This window comes from Ochotona curzoniae, unplaced genomic scaffold (assembly GCF_017591425.1).
Source record: "Ochotona curzoniae isolate NIBS_2020 unplaced genomic scaffold, NIBS_Ocur_1.0 contig_883, whole genome shotgun sequence".
NCBI classification, from domain to species: Eukaryota; Metazoa; Chordata; class Mammalia; order Lagomorpha; family Ochotonidae; genus Ochotona; species Ochotona curzoniae.
Genome location: NW_024466599.1, coordinates 16,249,176 through 16,269,444, shown reverse-complemented (window position 1 = coordinate 16,269,444; position 20,269 = coordinate 16,249,176). Strand labels below are relative to the sequence as shown.

General features: G+C 51.4%; 2 protein-coding genes across 4 annotated transcripts; one reads left to right on the top strand and one right to left on the bottom strand.

Moving 5' to 3' along the window:
• The first annotated feature begins 221 nt into the window (after positions 1–221).
• Positions 222–7,373, top strand: SF3B6 (splicing factor 3b subunit 6). Its single transcript, XM_040992914.1, has 4 exons — positions 222–408; positions 1,986–2,104; positions 6,751–6,889; positions 7,096–7,373. Exons 1-4 carry the CDS (start codon positions 379–381, stop codon positions 7,183–7,185), a joined length of 378 nt encoding a protein of 125 aa, XP_040848848.1. The 5' UTR covers positions 222–378; the 3' UTR covers positions 7,186–7,373.
• Positions 7,374–12,041: 4,668 nt separating this feature from the next.
• On the bottom strand, positions 12,042–19,963 carry FKBP1B (FKBP prolyl isomerase 1B). Of its 3 annotated transcripts, none has more exons than XM_040993942.1 (4): positions 19,771–19,963; positions 17,307–17,354; positions 13,605–13,717; positions 12,042–12,681 (listed from the first exon to the last, which is right to left on the bottom strand). In XM_040993942.1, exons 1-4 carry the CDS (start codon positions 19,805–19,807, stop codon positions 12,508–12,510), a joined length of 372 nt encoding a protein of 123 aa, XP_040849876.1. In that variant the 5' UTR covers positions 19,808–19,963; the 3' UTR covers positions 12,042–12,507. The 3 variants fall into 3 exon arrangements, with proteins under 3 accessions (XP_040849876.1, XP_040849877.1, XP_040849878.1); XM_040993943.1 differs by having other exon boundaries at positions 12,042–12,636; positions 19,771–19,845; XM_040993944.1 differs by lacking the exon at positions 17,307–17,354 and having other exon boundaries at positions 19,771–19,807.
• Between the last annotated feature and the right edge of the window lie 306 nt (positions 19,964–20,269).

Here is a 20,269-nt window from a genome sequence, read left to right as displayed (position 1 = left end):
TATTTCTGAGGTCCTGGAGTTGCGGCAGGTCAGCGCCTCACCAGTCCCTCCCCAGCCCTAGGCCGCCACAACAGATCACGTCCCTCCGCGGGCAGCCGGAGTCCCGCCCAGAACCCGGAAGCGTCGGGGACGCTCGTCTTCCGGCCTCACCGGGATTGCCGCGGGAATGTTTTCACAAGGGTGGGGGCGTGTCCTACGTCAGCACGTCTCGGCGTGCGGCGGACGTCTTCCGGCAGCGACGGAAGGGCTTGCGGCAGGACCGGGACGCGGTCGCGGCCTCCCCGTTTCGTGTCGTGCTTCAGGGCGAGCGGGCTCCGGAGCCTTGTGACCGGTCGGAGTTCTCGGTGTCGGCTACGGTAACCTCCTCAGCCCGCCAAGATGGCGATGCAAGCGGCCAAGAGGGCGAATGTGAGTAACAGGACCGACGACGTGTTCCCGAACTTCTTGACCCGCCCTGCTCCGGGCAGGGACCCTAGACATCCCTCTAACCCCTTTAGGATCTTCTCCGCCCAAGTCCGTGGCAGAGACTAGTCTGAATGGGTGTACTAGCAGCTAGAACCTGGAGTTCCCAGACCCGGGGACTTTGAGGGATCCATGTCCCCCACAGAACGCTTCGCAGGGAGCAGGAAGTCTTGACAGCTAGGGTGGCTTGAGGCTGAGTATAATGTCTGGTGGGGGTCCTGATGGGTTGACCTGGTTGAGCTCTCTGTCCGCGGACCTGTCCTGCGCCAGGCCCTGGGCTGGCCATTGAGGATATGACAGTGCTTCTGCTGCTAGCCTGTCGTCAGAGGGTGGAGTGCTGTGGAAGCACGAAGGAAAACTCCAAAAAAGAAAATAGTCGGCCGTGCGTGGTGATGGGTTAGGATGAGGACAGGTGGTGGAGCAGCAGGATGTGCAGGGTGAGGCTGAGGAAGTGGCGACAGGTTGCCAAGTGAATAGAGAACTTGGGTGACCGTTTGTTTACTTATTTTGAGAAAAGATGGGTGACTTTGAGGTGTATTTGTGTGCTGATAAAAACGACCTGGCAGAATGGAAGAAATACATGGCATGGGAGGGGAAAAAAAAATCTAAAGTGTTGCGTGGATGAGGCCAGGCTGGTGCTCGATGGATGGGGCTTGGGAGGATAGATAAGAATGTACTTTGAGGAGTGTGTCGACCTTGCAATGGGTCCAAGAGCCAGAGTGCCCTGGGGAGGCAGGTGCATGCCACAAGGGAGAGGCGTCTGGCACGCAGCGCTGGGAGGGGTCCAGGTTGGGGTGGACTCAGGTGTGAGGGCGCGAGGACCCCTTTTCCAAGACTCTGCTGGTGTGAAAGGAAAAGAGAGCAGGTTAGGTCGGTAAACACGGAGCTGTTGAGTTTGTCCTCCTGCTTGCCTGCTGTGTCCCTGAAGAAGGCACTTGGTATTTTTTAAATGAATGAGGGACCCAGAGAAGTATTTTATTTTGCCTAAGATTAGCAGGATGTGAGCAGCTGCCCGCAGGAAGAGTAGGAGGAGCCAGAAGAGAGAAAAGGATGGTAAATTCCCAGGGGAGTAGGGAGTGTTGATGCAGCCCACTCAGAGGGCCTGAGCAGGGCGCTCAGTGCAAGGTCCCCCCAGCACGCGGACTCTTCTTCCCACGTGCCACCGAAGCATCAGCAACTTCTGAGGGAGGTTGAAAATCCTGCTTAAATTCTACTGACCAAGGCCTAGAAACCAATCCGTTATTGGTTTCTGCTACCACTATTTTAGAAAGTTTGTGAGAAAATGAAGTGAAATGAAATGATAACATGATAGTGAAATCTGTGATACTTTTTGCATAATGCACATTTTCCATGAGAAGCAGTGCTCCATTGCTTTGCCAAAGAACACAGCATTTTTAGTGCCACAGGTTGTGCCTGCTGCCCTTGACTTTGATTATTACATATCACTGAAAAGAATTTGTAAATGTGATCGCACTCCTGTTCCTTGTAAGAATGACAACATGTATTCATATTTCCCATTTTAGATTCGCCTTCCACCCGAAGTAAATCGGATTTTGTACATAAGAAATCTGCCCTACAAAATCACAGCTGAAGAAATGTATGATATATTTGGGAAATATGGACCCATCCGGCAAATCAGAGTGTGAGTCTTAGACTTTTTGATTATCATTTAGAGAAGGTGACTGTGTGACCTTTAATTTCGGGGTGATGGTGGACGGCAGGGCCACCCTCTGTGGTGTACAGTACAGCAGGCGCACCCCGGAGTCCGGGGACACACAGATTGGAGTCACAGGATTATCTGCTTTAGAGGGAGAGGTTGCTACAGCTCAGAGAGTAAAAACCTCCCTAGTCTCTTCTCAGTGTTTAGTGACAGTAAATTCAACCTCTGCAACAGTTTTTTGGTTTTTGAGCTTTGTTTGTTTTAAAGATTTATTTATTTTTATTACAAAGTCAGATATACAGAGTGGAGAGACAGAGAGGAAGATCTTCCGTCCAATGATTCACTCCCCAAGTGACCGCAACGGACGATGCTATGCCGACCCGAAGCCGGGAACAGGAACTTCTTCTGGGTATCCCTCGTGAGTGCAGGGTCCCAAGGCTTTGGGCCGTCCTCAACTGTTTTCCCAGGCCACAAGCAGGGAGCTGGATGGGAAGTGGAGCCTCTGGGATTAGAACTGGCGCCCATATAGGATTCCAGCGCGTTCCAGGCAAGGACTTTAGCCGCTAGGCCACACTGCTGGGCCCTGCTTGTTTGTTTTTAAGATTTATTTATTTTTATTGGAAAGGCAGATATACAGAGAGGAGGAGACAGAGAGGAAGATCTTCCATCCAATAGTTCACTCCCCAAGCGGCTGCAATAGCTATTGCTGCTCCACTCTGAAGCCAGGAGCCAGGAGTTTCTTCTGGGTATCTCATGAGGGTGCAGGGTCCCAAAGCTTTGGGTGGTCTTTTACTGCTTTCCCAGGGCACAAGCAGGGAGCTGAATGGTAAGCCGGGCTGCCTGGATTAGAACCAGTGTCCATATGCACCTAACATGTGCAAGTCGAGCACTTTAGCTACTAGGCTACTGCACTGAGCCTACTGTGCAGTTCTACTGCCTCTGCACTATAAGTATTGTGAAAGGCTGGTCAATTAAAAAAAATCAGCCTGATGTGAAGGCTTGGTGGCTAAATTCTCACCTTGCATGCTCTGGGATTCCATGTGGGTGCCGGTTTGTTTCCTGGCTGCTCACTTCCCAAGGAGCTGCATCCAGCTCCCTGCTTGTGGCCTGGGAAAGCAGTTGAAGATGGCCCAAAGCCTTGGGACCCTGCACCTATGTGGGATGCCTGGAAGAAGCTCCTTGGCTTCAGATCCTCTGGAAGAATTTCTGATATTTTTGCTGTTATTTATTTTTTAAAAGATTTGCTTATTTGAAAGAGTAACAGAGAGAAAATGAGAATCTTGTATCTGCTAGATTATTTCCCACGTGAACTAGAGCTGGACTAAGACAGAATCCGGAGCCAGGAGCCCCACCCTGATCCGCCTGAGGGAGACACGGTGCTGGGCCAGCTTGTGCTGCAGGTGCGTTGGCAGGAGGCTGGACTGAAAAGCAGAATAGCCAAGTCTTGGATTAGCGCTCCACTGTGGGGTGCTGGCATCTCAAGTGGAGGCTTAACCCACTTAACTAGAATATGTTATGACTGAGAGCTCCTTCCTGGCTTCTAGGGAAGTTGGAGACCTGGAACATTCTGGTAAAAAAAAAAAAGTGCTGGCACTGGCCATCCTTTCTTAGGAGTTTGCAGTCTTCTGCGTGTCTGATGAAAGCTGTCGACTTTCATAGAACTCTTAGGATGCTTTGCCACGTGGACTCCACCTTTAGCAGACCCTGTGGTGGCTGTACAAATAATGGAGTCCACAGGATCCCTGAGCGGAGTTCAGGAAAAAGGCTCGCATGTCAGGCCCTGTAACTAGCTGTGTGACAGGTTGGCTAGCTTTTTTGGTTTTCTCTATCTTTATATGTGACATAATGTGACATAAGGCCCTCTCATCTTTAAAAAATAAAACAAACCAAAAAAACCTTGCACTTGTTTAGTTACTTAGTTGAGAGTTGGCGCAAAAGAGAGAAATCATTGACTCACTCCCCAAATGCCTGCAATAGCCAGGGTCCGGCCAGGCCAGAGCTAGGAGCCAGGAACTCACTGTGGGTCTTCCTCATGGGTGGCAGGTCCCCAGGTAGTGGATCTGTCACCTGATGCTTCCCAGAGTACACATTAACTGGGAGCTGGAGGGAAGCCAGGACTGAAGGCCAGGCACTCCAATAAAGACATAGGGAACACGTCTGAGCCTCGGTTATCTGTGAAATGTGGCCTTTTCGACCCTGCCCATCTTAAAGGACATTTAGTTTGAATCTGTGGAAGTGTTTTGTTTGGCATGTCCCTTGCGGCTGCGTGAGGCCACTCTTCTCTGGCATGCCCCCTCTTCTCACTGCTCCCATAGCATCCTCCATGCATGTCTCTTATTAGTTATGACCGTGGGCTCGCCTCTCTCTCCTGGCAGCCTGAGAGCTCCTCCAGGACCGGTGCCATCTGTTCTTTGTGCCTTGTGTCAGTAGTACATCTCATCATGCCTGAAACCTTTTTGCACCCAATGTAGAGAAATAAATGCATATAAAAAAATGGTACCTTGGCCTGCTCTGTGGTATAGCAGGTAAAGCTGCTGCCTGTGGTACCAGCGTCCCATACAGGCACCGCTGCCTGTGGTACCAGCGTCCCATACAGGCACCGCTGCCTGTGGTACCAGCGTCCCATACAGGCACCGCTGCCTGTGGTACCAGCGTCCCATACAGGCACCCATGCGAATCCCAGCTGCTCTACTCCTGATCCAGCTCCCTGCTACTGTGCCAAGGAAAGCAGCACATGGTGACCCAAGTACATTGTCCCCCACACCCACATGGAAGACCTGGAAGAAGGGCCTGGCTTTCAGACTGGCCCAGCTCCGGCTGTTGCAGACTTTGGAAGTGAATCACTGGATGGGAAATCTGTCACTCCCCTTCTCTAACTTTGACATTCAGGTAGTATAAATTAATACATTTTGTTAAAGAAAAAAAGTGTCAGCATGGTTGTGATTACTTTATGAAAGTGTTACAAAGTTTGTACAGCACTTAAGAGAGGCTTAGGGCCTGCTGCAGAAGCCTAATGGCTAAAGTCCTTGTCTTGGATGTGTCAGGATCCCATATGGGTGCCAGTTCATATCCCGGCTGCTCTACTTCCCTTCCAGTTCCCTGCTTGTGGCCTGGGAAAGCAGTCAAGGACGGCCCAAGGCCATGGGACCCTACACCCATGTGGGAAACCTGGACAGCTGTGGTGGCCACTTGGATGGAAGATCTTCCTCTCTGTATATTTGACTTTTGAATAAAAATAAAGAAACCTTTAAAAAAAAAGATGTCAGAACATTCTAGAACCGTGGTGCTTCCTTGCCCTCTATCTGCAGTGATTGTCACCACCTTGCCTCTGACCATGACCTCATGTCACCTTCTCAGAAGGTGTTTCTCTGAACTGACAGAGGAGCTGCCCTCCTTCCCAGGAACTGGTGTCACAGCTCTATACTTCTGTTGTACTGCTTCTCACAACCTGTAATTATTTCATGTTTATGCATTTAACACCTTTTTGAAATAACCATAACAGTTACTTCATTGATGAGGAAATGAAGCTCAGACTTTTTGTTGTTTTGACTTTTTATCTGAAAGGCAGAGTGACAGTCGGAGAGGCGGGTAAGAGAGCTTCATTAGCAAGGAGCTGGATCAGAAGCAGAATGGCTGGGTACTCTGATATGGAAAAGCAGCGTGTTAATGTGCTGTGCTACAATACTGGTTCCTATTTAATGTCCATCTCTAGTTGACTAGATGCTCCTTGGAGGCAGGGCTATTGCTGTCCTTGTCACTGTGTAGATCTACTTGTGACAGACGAAGAATGCAGTATATATTCGTTGAATAAATCCATAAGCATTTAGCATGAAAAACTTGGGTCTGTGCTCAAAATTGAAGAGTTGCTGCTTTTCTGTTCCTGCCCCATGGCCCTGCTGTATCATAGACTTTGCAGGCTGCCCCGGGATGGTCCCCTTCCCACTGTGCCATGCACTGAGAGGTTTCCCTACAACCTGTGATTTTGTTCTTTGCTAAGCACCTCCCCCTTTCCCCCCAAAGACCTTATTTGAAAGGCAGAGTTACAGAGAGCGCGAGGAAAGTGAGCAAGATCCCATCCATTGGTTCACTCTCCAGCACGTGTGGTGTTGGGGGCTGGCCAGGCTGAAGCCAGGATCCAGGAGCTTCGCTTGTGCTCCCACGTGAGTGGAAGGGTCCAAACATTTGAGCCAGCCTCTGCTGCTTTCCCAGGCGCATCAGCATGGATCAGCCAGGACTCTAATCGGTGCCTACGTCGGGTCCTGGGGTCCCGGTGCTGCAGGTAGAGGATTAGCCTATTGAGCCATTATGCTGGCCAGAGAATTCAGTTTATTCTGGTTTTTTGTTTGTTTGTTTGTTTGTTTTTAGCTTTATAGATAAAATTTTATGAAAAAGTAGAGGAGAAAATATTTGTCCCAGATGCATTTTTTTCCCTTTTTGCATGCATGGCCCTGTGGAAATAGAAGGAATTTAAGATCACTCTTTGTCTCACTGATGGCCTCTGTCTCTGATGGAGATAAAGTTAACATTTTAAGTTACCATTTTTTTAAAAAGAAAACATTTATGCAGCATGTGTACCATGTGTTTCTTTGCTATCTGGGCAGGTAAACGTGTGCTGTTTAACTCTGCAGGGGGAACACGCCTGAGACTAGAGGAACAGCTTATGTGGTCTATGAAGACATCTTTGATGCCAAGAACGCCTGTGATCACCTGTCAGGGTTCAATGTTTGCAACAGATACCTGGTGGTTTTGTATTACAATGCCAACAGGGTAAGTACGGCCACAGTGCTTGCTTGGGTAGCTTATTTGAATTAGCATGGGGCTGTACTGAGATGGGAAATGTGTCCTGAGGTTTCTGTTCTGGGCTGGTGCTGGTGTGGTAAACTCCACTTGGCTGTAGGTCGCTCACCACTGGTGGTGCTGCTCAGTTAGCTGTAGGTTGGTAACTGTGAACCTTGATGCTTCCTACACTCCAGGCATTTCAGAAGATGGACACAAAGAAGAAGGAGGAACAGTTAAAGCTCCTCAAGGAAAAATACGGCATCAACACCGATCCGCCAAAGTGAAGGCTGCCGTCTACATCTTCATTTTGGACTAAAACCCACAAATGTGCCCACCACTTTTTTTTTCTTTTTCATTAATACTTAATATTGTAATTCTAATTTGACATTTAAAATAGCCTGCTTAAAACTTGGTGTGCTTGGATATATGTTGGAATCTCTTATATTAATAAACTTGTAGCTTTTGTAAAATACACAGTATTTTCTCTTGCTTCACCTCCTGTCTGCCATCAGGAAAAAAAAATCAAGTACCCCTTGAGCACCGTGAAGAACTGTGGGCGGTCCTAGGGACACTGAGCTGTGGCAGCAGGAGCGTTTGCATTCTCATTGCCATCACTGGGACTTGTTCCAGTGTTGTCCTGTGAGTGCCATCGGCAGTGACGTCTCCTTGGTAACTCGGTACCTAGCTGCCTGCAGCAGGTAAGGATACCAGAGCTCTTCACATTGGTTGAATGAATAAAGTACTTACATGTAAAGCTATTCTGGTAGTATCAAGTACTTATTATTATGTGTTTCAGATATTTTATTTGAAATTCAGAGTTACAGAGAGACTTCCAGTCTGCAGCAGCCAGGGTTGGGCCAGGCTGAAGCCAGGAGCCTCATCCGGGTTTCTAGCACGGGTACTGAGACCCACATCCTCCTCTGCCTTTTCCCATGTGCACTAGTCGGGAGGTGGATCAGAGGTGGTGTGGCTCTCGCTTGACCTGGTAGCCATATAGGAGGACTAGGTGGTAACTCAACACACAGCACCACAGGGACAGCCCCAGTGATAACAAGGACTAAGCAGACCTGTGTATTTGTTTGATACATACTCGCTTTACAGTCTCAGAATTCTTTGTCAATGTGAATACCCTGTCCTTAAGAACAGAGGTATAGGGCCTGGCGGCGTGGCCTAGCGGCTAAAGTCCTTGCCTTGAACGCCCCAGGATCCCATATGGGCACCGGTTCTAATCCCAGCAGCTCCACTTCCCATCCAGCTCCCTCCTTGTGGCCCGGGAAAGCAGTCGAGGATGGCCCAAAGCTTTGGGACCCTGCACCCATGTGGGATACCCAGAAGAGGCTCCTGGATCCCGGTTTTGGGTCGGCATATCATCGGCCGTTGCGCTCACTTAGGGAGTCAATCATCGGACGGAAGATCTTCCTCTCTGTCTCTCCTCTCTGTATATCTGACTTTGTAATAAAAATAATAGTGTAGTGGTTAAAGTCCTCACCTTGCACACACTGGGATCCCATATGGGCGCTGGTTCTAATCCTGGTGGTCCCACTTCCCATCCAGCTCCCTGCCTGTAGCCTGAGAAAACAGTTGAGAACAGCCCAAAGCTTTGGGACTTTGTACCCATGTGGAAGACCCGGAGGAGCTCCTGGTTCCTGGCTTCAAATTGGCTTAGCTCCAGGCGTTGTGGCCACTTGGGGAGTAAACCATCAGACAGAAGATCTTCCTCTGCGCCTCTCCTCTTCTCTGTATATCCGCTTTTCCAATAAAAATAAGTAATTTTTTTTTAAGATTTATTTTATTTTCATTACAAAGTCAGATATACAGAGAAGAGGAGAGTCAGAGAGGAAGATCTTCCATCCGATGATTCACTCCTCAAGTGAGTGCAACTGCCGGTGCTGTGCCGATCCAAAGCTGGGAAGCAGGAACCTCTTCTCGGGTTCCCTACACGGGTGCAGGGTCCCAAAGCTTTGGGCCATTCTCAACTGCTTTCTGAGGCCACAGGCAGGGAGCTGGATGGGAAGTGGAGTTGTCGGGATTAGAACCGGCGCCCATATGGGATCCTGGTGCATTCAAGGTAAGGACTTTAGCCATTAGGCCACGCCACCGGGCCCAAAATAAATAAATCTTAAAAAAAGAACAGAGGTGTAGGGGCCGGCATTGTGCCATCGCAGGTGAAGCCATCTATGACCCTGGCATCCTATATGAACTTTTGGCTCAATGTCTTGGGTGCTCCATTTCTAATCCAGCTCCCTGCTAATGGCCCGAGAGAAGCAGAAGACAACCAAATCCTTGGACACCTGCACCCACAGGAGAGGCCTCGGAGGCACTTGGGGCTCCAGATTTTGTCCTGGCCCAGCAGTTGCTATTGCGGCTATCCAGTGGATGGAAGACACCATCTTCTCTCCAATTCTTTAAAACAAATCTTTTTAAAAAGAGAACAGAGATCTGTTTTAGAAATGGCTGTTAAGATAACAGTGCATTGCTAGAAACTGGAGAGCAAGCTGCCTAGACAGTGGTGGTGGTTGTTAAAAGTTGAAGATTATATCTCTAATATATCCACATGTCTCTTTATAACCTTGAGTTATTAAACTTCTGCATGTATTTTAGACCTTTGCTTATAGCAGATCTTTACCATAAATAAAATAGTTTATGTTCATTCTTAGAAGTTCTTATAGCATGGAAATAATATGGTTGTTACCACATTTATCATATCTTGCAGGTTGAGACAGGTTTTATTTTTCTTTTTATAATAGAGGCATGGGCCAAATTTTAAAACACGGCTTGTTTTGTGTGTAACTGGAAGCTAAAATCAATTTGAAGGACTGAATCTGAATTATTAAGTTGAACAAAGAGCATCTATTCTACTTTAAAATGTTTTTAACTTTGAAATCCAGTCTTACAATAAGAAAATAGGCTTGCTATACTCCTTTTACCCTCTTCAAAGCTAACTGTTGGAAATGAACAAATAATCTTATTTATTATGTCCTAGTGGTTCAGAAAACACCAGAAATCAGATAAGCTTGTCTGAGTAGAGTGAGCAGGTAAGAAAGGAGTCGTCAGTACGATTTTCTTTTTTTTAAAGATCTATTATATTTGAAAAGGCAGAGTTAGAGGAGACAAAGAAGATTTTCCATTTGCTGGATTGCTCCCCAGATGGACTAGGCCAAAGCCACAGGCTTCATCTGGCTCATCCATGTAGGAGCAGGGGCTCAAGTGGGTTGGAAGTAAAGCAGGTAGGACTTGAACTGGTGCCCATATGGAATGCTGGCATTGTTGGCAACTGCTTCACTCACCACCTCGCGGTGCAAGCTCCGTGGCTTTTTGTATTAGCAGTTGGAACCTGTCCATTATTTGGGCTTGCAGATCTATCAGCTGAACTTTATGAACCTAAAGTTAAGAGTTTTAAAACTTTGTTCTAATTGTTGGGATTTCTGTAGACTGTCCTAGTTAAGCTACAGAATCTCTACTCAGTGGAGGATGCTGGAGAGAGAGATGAGATGGAATGCCGCCCGGAGATCTGATGCGTGGATTCTCTAAGATCACTGGGCGAGTGTGTCCGTGTTACATATGTGTACACACATGTCAGAGCTGCTTAGAGTTCATCGACTGAAAGTTTGAAAGTGACTAATAGGACATAGATCTCATCATTGATATCTAAATAGCTTTTTGTGGCATTTCAAAGATTCACTGGTTCACTCCCCAAATGGCTGCAGTGTCTGGAACTAGGCTGATCCGAAGCCAGGAGCCAGGAGCCTCTTCTGGGTCTCCCAGGCAGGTGCAGGGTCACAAGGCTTTGGGTCATCCTCTACTGCTTTCCCAGGCCACAAGCAGGGAGCTGGACAGGAAGTAAAGCAGGTAGGACACAAACTGGCAACCATATGGAAGATCTTTCTCTCATTCTCTCTATAAATCTGCCTTTCCAATGAGAATATATCTTAAAGGGTAGGGGTGGTGCTTCCATGAAATGGTTTGTTTGCAAAACCTAACACCCTTTTCTCACCAGTAGCTGTTGGTATTTGGTCTAGAGGGCACCTGAAATAGTTCTTCATGTCATTTTCAGTTGTCCTGTTGGCATCACAGAAGGAAACAGATCTTTTATACAGGCTGAATTTTGAGGAATTAGGGGCTTTTGGGGTCACCGGGGAAAATTGGGAACCTAGATATTCTGAAGGAGACACCGAGAGAGGAACAAGTGCAGCGCCTTGTGGCTGTGACTGATGGAGGGGCACGCAGCCCCCTTCTTCCACCCTCTCCGTCTGCATACCACCTCTTCGTTAACAGCTAAGCTCCCAGCAGAGTGCCAGGAGCAGAACTTGCAGAGGAGAGGTCAACAGAACGGGCAAGGTGGCCTGTACTGACCTGTACGCTGTACGTGACGTCACGTGACGTGCCTCAGTGGGTCTGTGAGGGGAGTTTACATGGCATCCCCAGCTCCTCCCTCCTCATCTGGCAGAATGACTGCTGCTGGCCAGGAGCCTCCCTGACCAACTGAAGGGAAGAATCCATTGGCCACACTGGCTCGTGCCCCTCTGACCTGCACGGCAATAACAGTAAGCAGGCTGGTTATGAACCAGGGAGCTACGTAAGCGCGGATGAAAGCGAGCAGTCTGTGGAAACCGTGCAGACCTCCATCCTCCTCAGCTGCGGCGTCCTGATGTGTCGGAGCACATCCGGAGGCGCCTAAGCAGTGTGTGCGAAGACAGCTAAGAACTGCACCCAGTTTGCCAGAGCAGCTCCCGAGGGGGCTTGGGGTCTGGAGAGCCCTTCCTGGGCCTCTTTTGTTCCCATGCACGAAGCATTCTCTTTGCAGTTAGCTGAGGAAAGCTCATTCCTCCTATTTCGTCCAAGCAAAGAGAGACTGCAAGTTCACACAAGGTGCTGACAGCCCACACTGCATTGCTGTAGGCTCTAGAATTTGGACAGAACAAAAGATACCCTTGCTCATGCAGACAGTTCTGGGCCGGGCAGTGAGGGGCAGGTAATACCAGCTTGCAGAGCTAGAGGCTCAGTGGTCATTTTTACTGAAAAGCGTGCAGATCGAGGCGGAGTGCATACACTGGATGTGACTCTGTGGCCATCCGAGATCTCCTTTAGTCTTTCCGTGGGCCTTGAAGTCCTTCCTGCCTACAATAAGCAGGGACAGGAATTTGTCAAGCACAGAGCCTTTATTTTACAGATCATTTCCAAGGACACTGTTTAAGTTGAGCAGCCAACAGGAAGAGAGACAGTGACAACATAGGTGACCGACTCCAGTCCCTCCGTGTCCCCCACGGACAATTGCACGTCTGAGCACCTTGTGTGTCTGGCTTCAGTGGAGGTAAGGCAGTGATTATGTGAACCAGACAGCTGTTCTGCGGTTAGGAAGGGCTGCTACATGCATCACACAAAACGCACAACCTGGAATGTTCCGTCTGCAACCGAAGTTTCCTCAAGCGAAGATGTGTGTGAACAATGAGGAACGCAGAGCAGTGGGGCAGAGGGGGTGGACGATGCTGAGGAGGAGTGAGGAGAGGGCACTGATCAAGGGCCCCCCGCGCTGGAGGCCGTCCCGGCGGTGGCGCAGGCTGGCAGGATGAGCGGCGGCCGCCGCCGCCGCCAGTGCCTTCCTGCCTTCACTCTAAGTTGAGCAGCTCCACGTCAAAGATGAGGGTGGCATTGGGAGGAATGACACCGGGGTGGCCCGTGGCTCCATATGCCACGTCAGGGGTGCAGGTCAGCTTCGCCCTCTGCCCCAAGCTCATCTGGCAGGGATGGGGGCGGATGGGGAGAGGAGAAAGAGGACCCAGCTTGATTTAAAAGAAAAAAGTGAGGTAACTATGGCATTTCCCCAAACCATGCTCATAGTAACTAAAGCTCTGAGATGCACTTGACATGTGCCATGTTGGATTTGTGCTAAGAGCTAAATGCAGATTCTGCCTCACAATAGAGACAGCAACGTGAGGTCACTCCCAAAAAGTTGCCAGTTGATGCAGCCGACACTTCTGACTGCTTATTCCATAAGGAATGGCCCAAATGTTTGCGTTTATTCCCGGCTGATCCTCACCCTCTTCGAAAGCGCAGCGTGTACAAACATGCACATGCACACACGGGTAAGTCGGTGACTGGAGCAGTTCCTTAAAGAAGCTCAGAGACAAGAAGCCACACGAGGAGGTGAGGGCCGAGGCCCAGCTAGCAGAGCGTGGTGCGGCTTCATTCACAAAGGAGTCTTCACCGAGACTCATCCCTGCCGCCTTGGCCAAGCTTGGACACGCTGATGTCTCAGTTTTGAAGAACTCATTTTAAATGTGAGTAGGTTGGCTTAAAATACTATCTCCATGTTACTGTCCCGGTTTTGGTCATTGTAGGGCAGTCATGTATGATAGTAACATTTAGGGATGCTAAATAGATTACTATTGAGAAATTGCTGTTTCTGAATATATAGAAGGTCTGGAATTCTTTCTAAAAAAATTTAAAAACAAAGACCTGCCCCACCCCAGCTCCTATCTCAGTTCCAGCCGGTTGGCCCTTTCCCAACAAGGCAATGTACTTGGTCGGGTTGGCTCCCCACGGACACAAAGGCCTGCTGGGGGTGCAAGGCCAGGATCGGACACTAGGTGGCGCTGCCATGCGCTGGCGTAGAGGAGAAAAGCTCCTCAGGAGGAGACTGCCCCATAGCTTCACCTTGGTCCCGGTGGCCTCAAATCCCTTTTTATGGATATCCTCATCCTACCTGAGCTGCACCTTCCTCAAAGCCTTTGATGACTTCCTGTTTGCCAATTCTGAACTTGAAAGGTTTGTTTCTGTCCCTGGATGAATCAAATTTCTTCCCATTTTGGAGCATTCCTGTCAAAGCGAGAATAAGGGAGAAAGGGCAGTGGTTGCAGGTCAGCTCCCAGTTCAGGTTCAGTGTACCAGAAATGTCATCCCCCGCCCCTCCTCCACTCCCCATTGGCTCAGCTGCCCATGACAGAGGCCACACACTCCCTTCCTCACCCCACTCAGCCTCGCTAAGTCCTGCACAGCTTGGCCGTGCGTCGCTTTTCTCCATGTCTGTCACCACCACCCCTGGGCCTCACCTAGACCGTCTGCAGACAGCAGCATCCCCTCAGCTGGTCTTTGTGCTCCACTCCCACATTACTTCTCCCTTTAAATGCAGATTTCATCATGTTACTCCCCTGCTTAAAACACTTCATGGCATCCCAAGGCAGTCTTATATATCTGCTCTGCACATAGACAGCCCAGCATCTGGCATATGCCTGCCTTAAAGCCCTTCTTTTCCTTTCTCGTATCCTGCTCAGCTCATGACTTTCTCAAATCCCTCTGCCCTTTCTAATTTTCTCATGCCACTTCCTCAACCTAAATAAAGGTCTGTACACTCAAGGTATTCCAGCTTTAGGTTCAGCCCCCTTGTAAGGCTCCCAACATTTCCTGAAGTTTCCAAGAAGTACGACTCAAAAGAGTCCATCATCGCCTTCTTCAGTGAACAGTTTAAGGTGACCCTGCTGGTCCGTGGTGGCCTCCACATCCAGGCTCTGTGAAGCCAGAGCTTGCCAGGGCCACCCTCCAGCAGTGGGAGCACCCGTCGTCTTTCACCCACACACACCGTGTCATCCCTGACGGACACCTGCAGTGATGGCTCTGCCCCAGACACCAGAGCCTGAGGAAACAATGCAACGCCAAGAATTCTTCTGCAGCCTGTGGGTCACTGCTCAATGCCATTTGTGAACAAACACATGGCCTGTAAGTCCAGGGAGCCAGAAACGGGGGTCTGGCCTCCCCTGGCACTAAACGTGCTGCCGGGCACATCTCTCAGGGCCTCAGACTGTCCAGCTTGGTGCCCAAGCACCTGTGATTTCACTTCCTAATTCCTAAGGAAAGTCTTCTTTACCTGCTTTCTAGCAGGTTAAATTAAGCTCTTGCCCTCAGTACTAACAAGCAAGACAGAAAACCCTCTGGCCAGGCGAGATACCCAGATGGATGCCAAGGAAATGAGACGCAGACTCGTGCATACACACAGCTTGCTGCCAAGATATTCAAATACAAGAGATGTGTATGCGTGCCCATGTGCGTGCATGCACAGTCCCTGCAGAGGAAAGCCCTGGTGGCCAGAAATGCTCAGAAAGTGTTTAGACACACGGATTTGCATACACTCACACAGACACATACTCGGACACACACACACACACACACACACACACACACTCGCACATTCACAACTCCATCTGCAGGATGATCTCTTATCCCAAGTTCCTCTAGGTCTCATGTGACTTCACCTGCATCAGGCCGTGACAGTCATCTGCTGCTGCGAGTGGCCCAGAAACAGCCATATGTAGGAGTATATGGCTAACAGTCAACAAAGATGTCACCGGAATGTAGCAACTGGGATGGTACATGACGTTGCTGCATCGACTGTATACCCATAAGGGAAAAATGATGTACACTCACCACTATCTAACCCACACACAAAAATCAATTCTAGGGACCAGTGCAGTGGTGCTGCAAGCTAGTCCTCTGCCTACAAAGGCCAGCATCCCGTATGGGCTCCAGTTCATGTCCCGCTGCTCCACTTCTGATCCAGCTCTCTGCTCATGGCCTAGGGAAAGCAGCAGAGGCTGGCCATTGTGGTCATTTGGGTGGTAAACCAGCAGAGAGATCTCTCTCTAACCGTACCCTTCAAGTGGATAGATAAATCTTTAACAGAAAAAACAACCCCTGCTGAAAGGTATTCGTGTGAAAAAAAAAAGTGCACACACTATGAGAGGAGTTTGAAATAAGTATGACCAACAGGAGACTACAAATCCAAAATCCATTAAGAACTCCCACAAGTCAGTAAGAAAAAGACAGGGAAACTTTAAGTGGAGAAAATGCAGGCATCCTAAGAGGATACCCACGGGGCCAGCAGGCACCTTGGGAAAGGAATTCAATACCATTGCTCATGAGAGACATGCAAACCAGTGAGCTATCACCGGAAACAGCAGTACTCCATCCCAGGCTGTGTGTCCAATCCTTGCTCCTCAAGTTTTTTATTGATTGAAGTTTATTCCTTTGAAACAGTGTGAAAGGTCTGTTGGTTCATTCCCCAATGCCCAAATGGGCAGACTTGAGCCAGGCCAAAGCCTGGAACTCCCATCTAGGCATCACACATGAGTGACAGGGACCCACGTACTTGAACCATCATCTGCCGCCCTCCAGGGTATGGCGTCACAGGAAGCCAGATGGGAAGCTGGTCCAGGACTTGAACCCAAGCACCCTGATAGGGGATGAGGGCATCCCAAGCAGTGCCCTGACAACAGTGCCAGATGTCCATCTGGGCATTTGTGCTTAAAGTCCCAGTCTCCTGCTGTGTCTGATAAAGCTGTGTGTCCCCAAACTGAGCCACACAGAACTAATGTTTGTGTTCAATACACTGCACTTGCTCTTCTGTGGGTATTGTGAAGACTTTGGGAAAGGATGTTGTGGTTTCAGTAACCTGATAAATACTAGTCTGTCTACAACATGCAGAACAGACAAATCAATTACCTGGGACGAGGCCCCAGAAGACCCACAGTAATTAGGCCACATCAGCAGCAGATAAAACACAGCTCCAGCCTGCTGACGTCAGCCGCTGGCAACACAGCTGCTGGCAAACATCCGCACTTTGTGCCTGGGATTAACCTGGTGTCTTACACTGGCCTGGAGAACTGCTAAAAATGGCCCCACCTGAATCCACCTCACAAGTCAAGCCAGCTTGTAGGATGCTGAGTGACTGTCAACCCATTGGGAGGCAAGTTGCAAGGGAGAGCATCCCCCACCCCCTTTGCCCCTGGGAACCAACACTGTCAGACTTAGGCTGTCCCTGCCAGAAGGCCTGGGCCATAAGGATGTTGCTTAGCTCACCTGGCCTTCCACTGCAGCGCATCCAAGAGGACTCAGCAGAGGCAGGGCACCCCCAGTACCTAGAGATGGGCTCCACCATAGCTTATGCTCATACTGCATTCCAGCCTCCAGGGACCTGCCTGTCCCCACCCTCACCACAGCCTCAGTGAGGGGCAGGGGCCCCAGCGCCCACACAGTGAGTACCCAATGACTGTGGACTGCACTACACATTCTCTTGTCAAAGAGGAAAGAAATTTCCCAACTTCTTCTCTTCTGATGGAAAGGGGGCGATTTCCAGGCTTTCAGACTTCCCTGGGCAGTGGGTGGAGGGCCCCTCCCTGCCTGCATGGAGGGAAGGATGGGACGGGACATGGGGGCTTGGCTCACCCAGAAGCTGCCACAGAGTGGCCTTTTGCTGGTATGGGGGCAGGGGGTGCTGCCCTGGCAAGGCCTCCTCTCCCATTTCCACAGCAGAAGTGGTCACAGGGAGAGTGCCAGGCTGCCCTGGGCAGGAGAGGGCCCTGCATTCGCAGGGGCCAGCTGGGGACTCACAGCGGGCAGAGCAAGGGAGCCTTACCTGTGTAATGCACCACACACGTCTGGCCCTTCTTGGGGAACGTCCTTCCTGCAAGGATACACGGCGTCAGGGGAAGGGACACTCCAGCGTGAACGTGGCCAAGAACGTTGGGTCCCCAAAGGGTTGCGTGCCTGGTCTGAGCCTGGAATCATAGTCGCCTCTGGCCCTGTTTTGAGCTGTCTGTCCCTGGTTTCCTCCTGTCCAGTCCTCTCTGGCTGATTTCCACCGCTCCCTCCCCCTTTTTTTTTGTTCCTTGGACTTCCTTTGGTCCTTCCCTTTAACAATGATGGAGAACTCACTACAGGTTCAGTGCTGCCTGCGTACCAGAGATAGAACACATGAACTCATGAGGAAGTTGGGGAAATGGGCATAAATAGGAGACGGTGATGCAGAGGTGAGCTCTGTGGGGATAAGGGGGCACACTCCTTCTCGATCTTGCCTGAGCACCTAGTGTGTGCCAGGCCTGTTCCCCAGGCCCAGCGATGGAGCAGTGCACAGTACACACATGCTGAGTGAACTCTCCTAGGGGCTGCCTGCTAAAGCAGGGAGACAGTGAGCAAATAAACAAGCCTGGATTGAGACCAGGGATACAGTGGGATGTGCAACTTTGCAAAAAAGCGATCTGGAAGGCTTCCTGGAGAAGGGGACATTTGAGCTGGGCCAAGTTCTGGGAAGAGGAAGTCACAGGTGCACAGACCTTGGGGTGCACACAGAATAGAAAGGAAGCAGGGGGGTGTCAAGAGGGGCGCAAGGGCTGGATCCTGCAGCCCCCTCCCCAAATCCCTGCAGTATTCGGAACCACAGCAAAGCGTTAGAGGATTCTGAGCAAGAAATGACATCATCTGAACCAAGAATTGGTTAGATCCCGGAGCTGCTGTGTGTAGGCAGGGTGGGCGCCTGTCGCACGGAGTCCTCCAGACAAGAGACTGACAACGGCTCGAATGAAGGCGGTGGCATAGAGGAGAGAGCCACATACACCGGAGATGGATTTTGGAAGTGGAGCTGACAGGGCATGGGAGGCCGGCTGAGCTGGGGTCCAGGGTAAGGGGAAAGGAGAAAACCACGAGCTGGGCCTGGAGCCTTTGCCTCTGACGGCTGGAAAGGGGGTAGAGCTTGCTTGCCAGAGCTGGGAAGGCTGAGGAGGGACAGATGGTGGGGGTGGCAGTCTTAGCGGAGGCCATGCTGCCAGTGGGCAGATGGGGAGTCGGCATGGGAGGTATACATTTGGGCAGAAGCGAATGCCACAGGGCTGGATGCAGACCAAGCTAACATGGCCAAGGCTCAGGAGCACCCTTAAGGAGAACAGGGTGACAGGAGATGCACCCAAGAGGGACAGGAGTCAAAGGACACAGGCCAGGGAGGGTGCTCTGCCTCCCCCACTGGAACCCTAGGCTTGGGAGTCAGCACCGGCTCAGCTAAGCACTTGAAGAGTGGCGCCTTCAACAAACTGCAGGCAGCTGGGGGAGGCTGGAGCCAGGGGGTGGTGGGCGGAGAAGAGTTAGTGGGAGGTTAAGTGGTAGGTGACCGGGTGACAAGGCCAGATCACCAAGGGCTAGAGAGGAGAAATCAATGGGAGATTTTCTGCCTGCGGGAGGGCATGGTCAAAAAACGCCTTTACAGGGTCCTCAGGCAGGAGTGAGACATGGCAAGCAGGCGGCCCCAGAGGTCGCAGAGCAGGTCAGGACGCCCACTACGTGGGGGAAGGGGACAAAAGAGCCTGGAGCCCAGAGGCCAACTGGATGGGGAGCGAGGGTGGCCCGTGCCAGGAAGTCCTCCAGGGAAATCTGGTGGAAATTTGCTCGCCAGGCCCCGCAGAAGTGGAGGCTTCTGTCTGAATTAACTTTGATTTAAGAAAGCGCAGAAGGTCTGCACAAAACCACTCAAGTTCTTGGGCAGCGGGGCAAGGCCAGTCCCGCAGGCTCTGCGCGCTCTCCGGGGCCACCCAGGTGGAGACGAGGTCTGGGGTTAGAAGCTCAAGTTTGACGACCCTGGACGTGGACGGGGAGGCTGTGATGGTGAGGGGGTGGGGAGGACACGACTCTGTCCCCGGCTCACTGCAGGTCTGCCCAGAGCCGCACGCGGGATCGGTGAGCATGGGGTAGACTCCTGGTCTTGGGGTCTAGAGCTCACCGCACCGGACAGGGGCAGCGGGGGACAAACCTGCTCCCCGGGAATCAGTCCGGGAAAGCGGTTCCAGGCGCCGAAGGCAGCCGGGGGGCGCCCCCCGGGCGGTGGCAGACCCCGCCTCCGGGCCGCCGCCTTCTACCCTTGGGTAAGCGGAGCCAAAGGGAAATGTGGGGATCGATCGCCTCTTCAGAGACCCCAAGAGTCCCGTCGGGGGTCTCATCCCGCCGCCTCCTCGGGGACCCGCCTCACCCCCACCCCCACCCCCCAGCCGCCTCGGCAGCAGACCCCTGCCCAGGACCCCCACTCCTTCTCCTCCCTCGGCTCGGCCGCCCGGTACCGTCTCCGGGGGAGATGGTCTCGATCTCCACGCCCATCGCGGTCCCTCAGGCCCCGCCTCCAGGGGGGTCCCCGCTGCTGCCCGACCCCGGCTCGGCTCGGCCCCGGCCCTGCCGCAGGCGCTCGGCTCGCCGCCCCGCCGCCGCTGCAGAGCCGGAGGAGGTGCGGCTGGAGTCGGGACCTGCGCGGGGAGGGGCTGCCGGCACGGGGGCGGCGGGGCGGGGCGCGCGAAGGTGGGGTCGCCGGGGCGGGGCCGGGGCCGAGACCTGACGTGGCTGCTCCCCTGCCCGGCCAGGCTGAGGACTGCGAGCCCACTGACCGGAGGGCGAGCGCCTGGTCAGACACTCGGGTACCCGCACGCCGGTGCTCCCGCGTAGCTCTTGCATCCTTCCCTCCACCCAGCCACTCATCCATCCATCCACACAACCGCCCTTCAAGCCATCTGTCCAATACACATACAATTTTTTTTTTCATTTATAAGAGAGAAATCTTCCACTCCT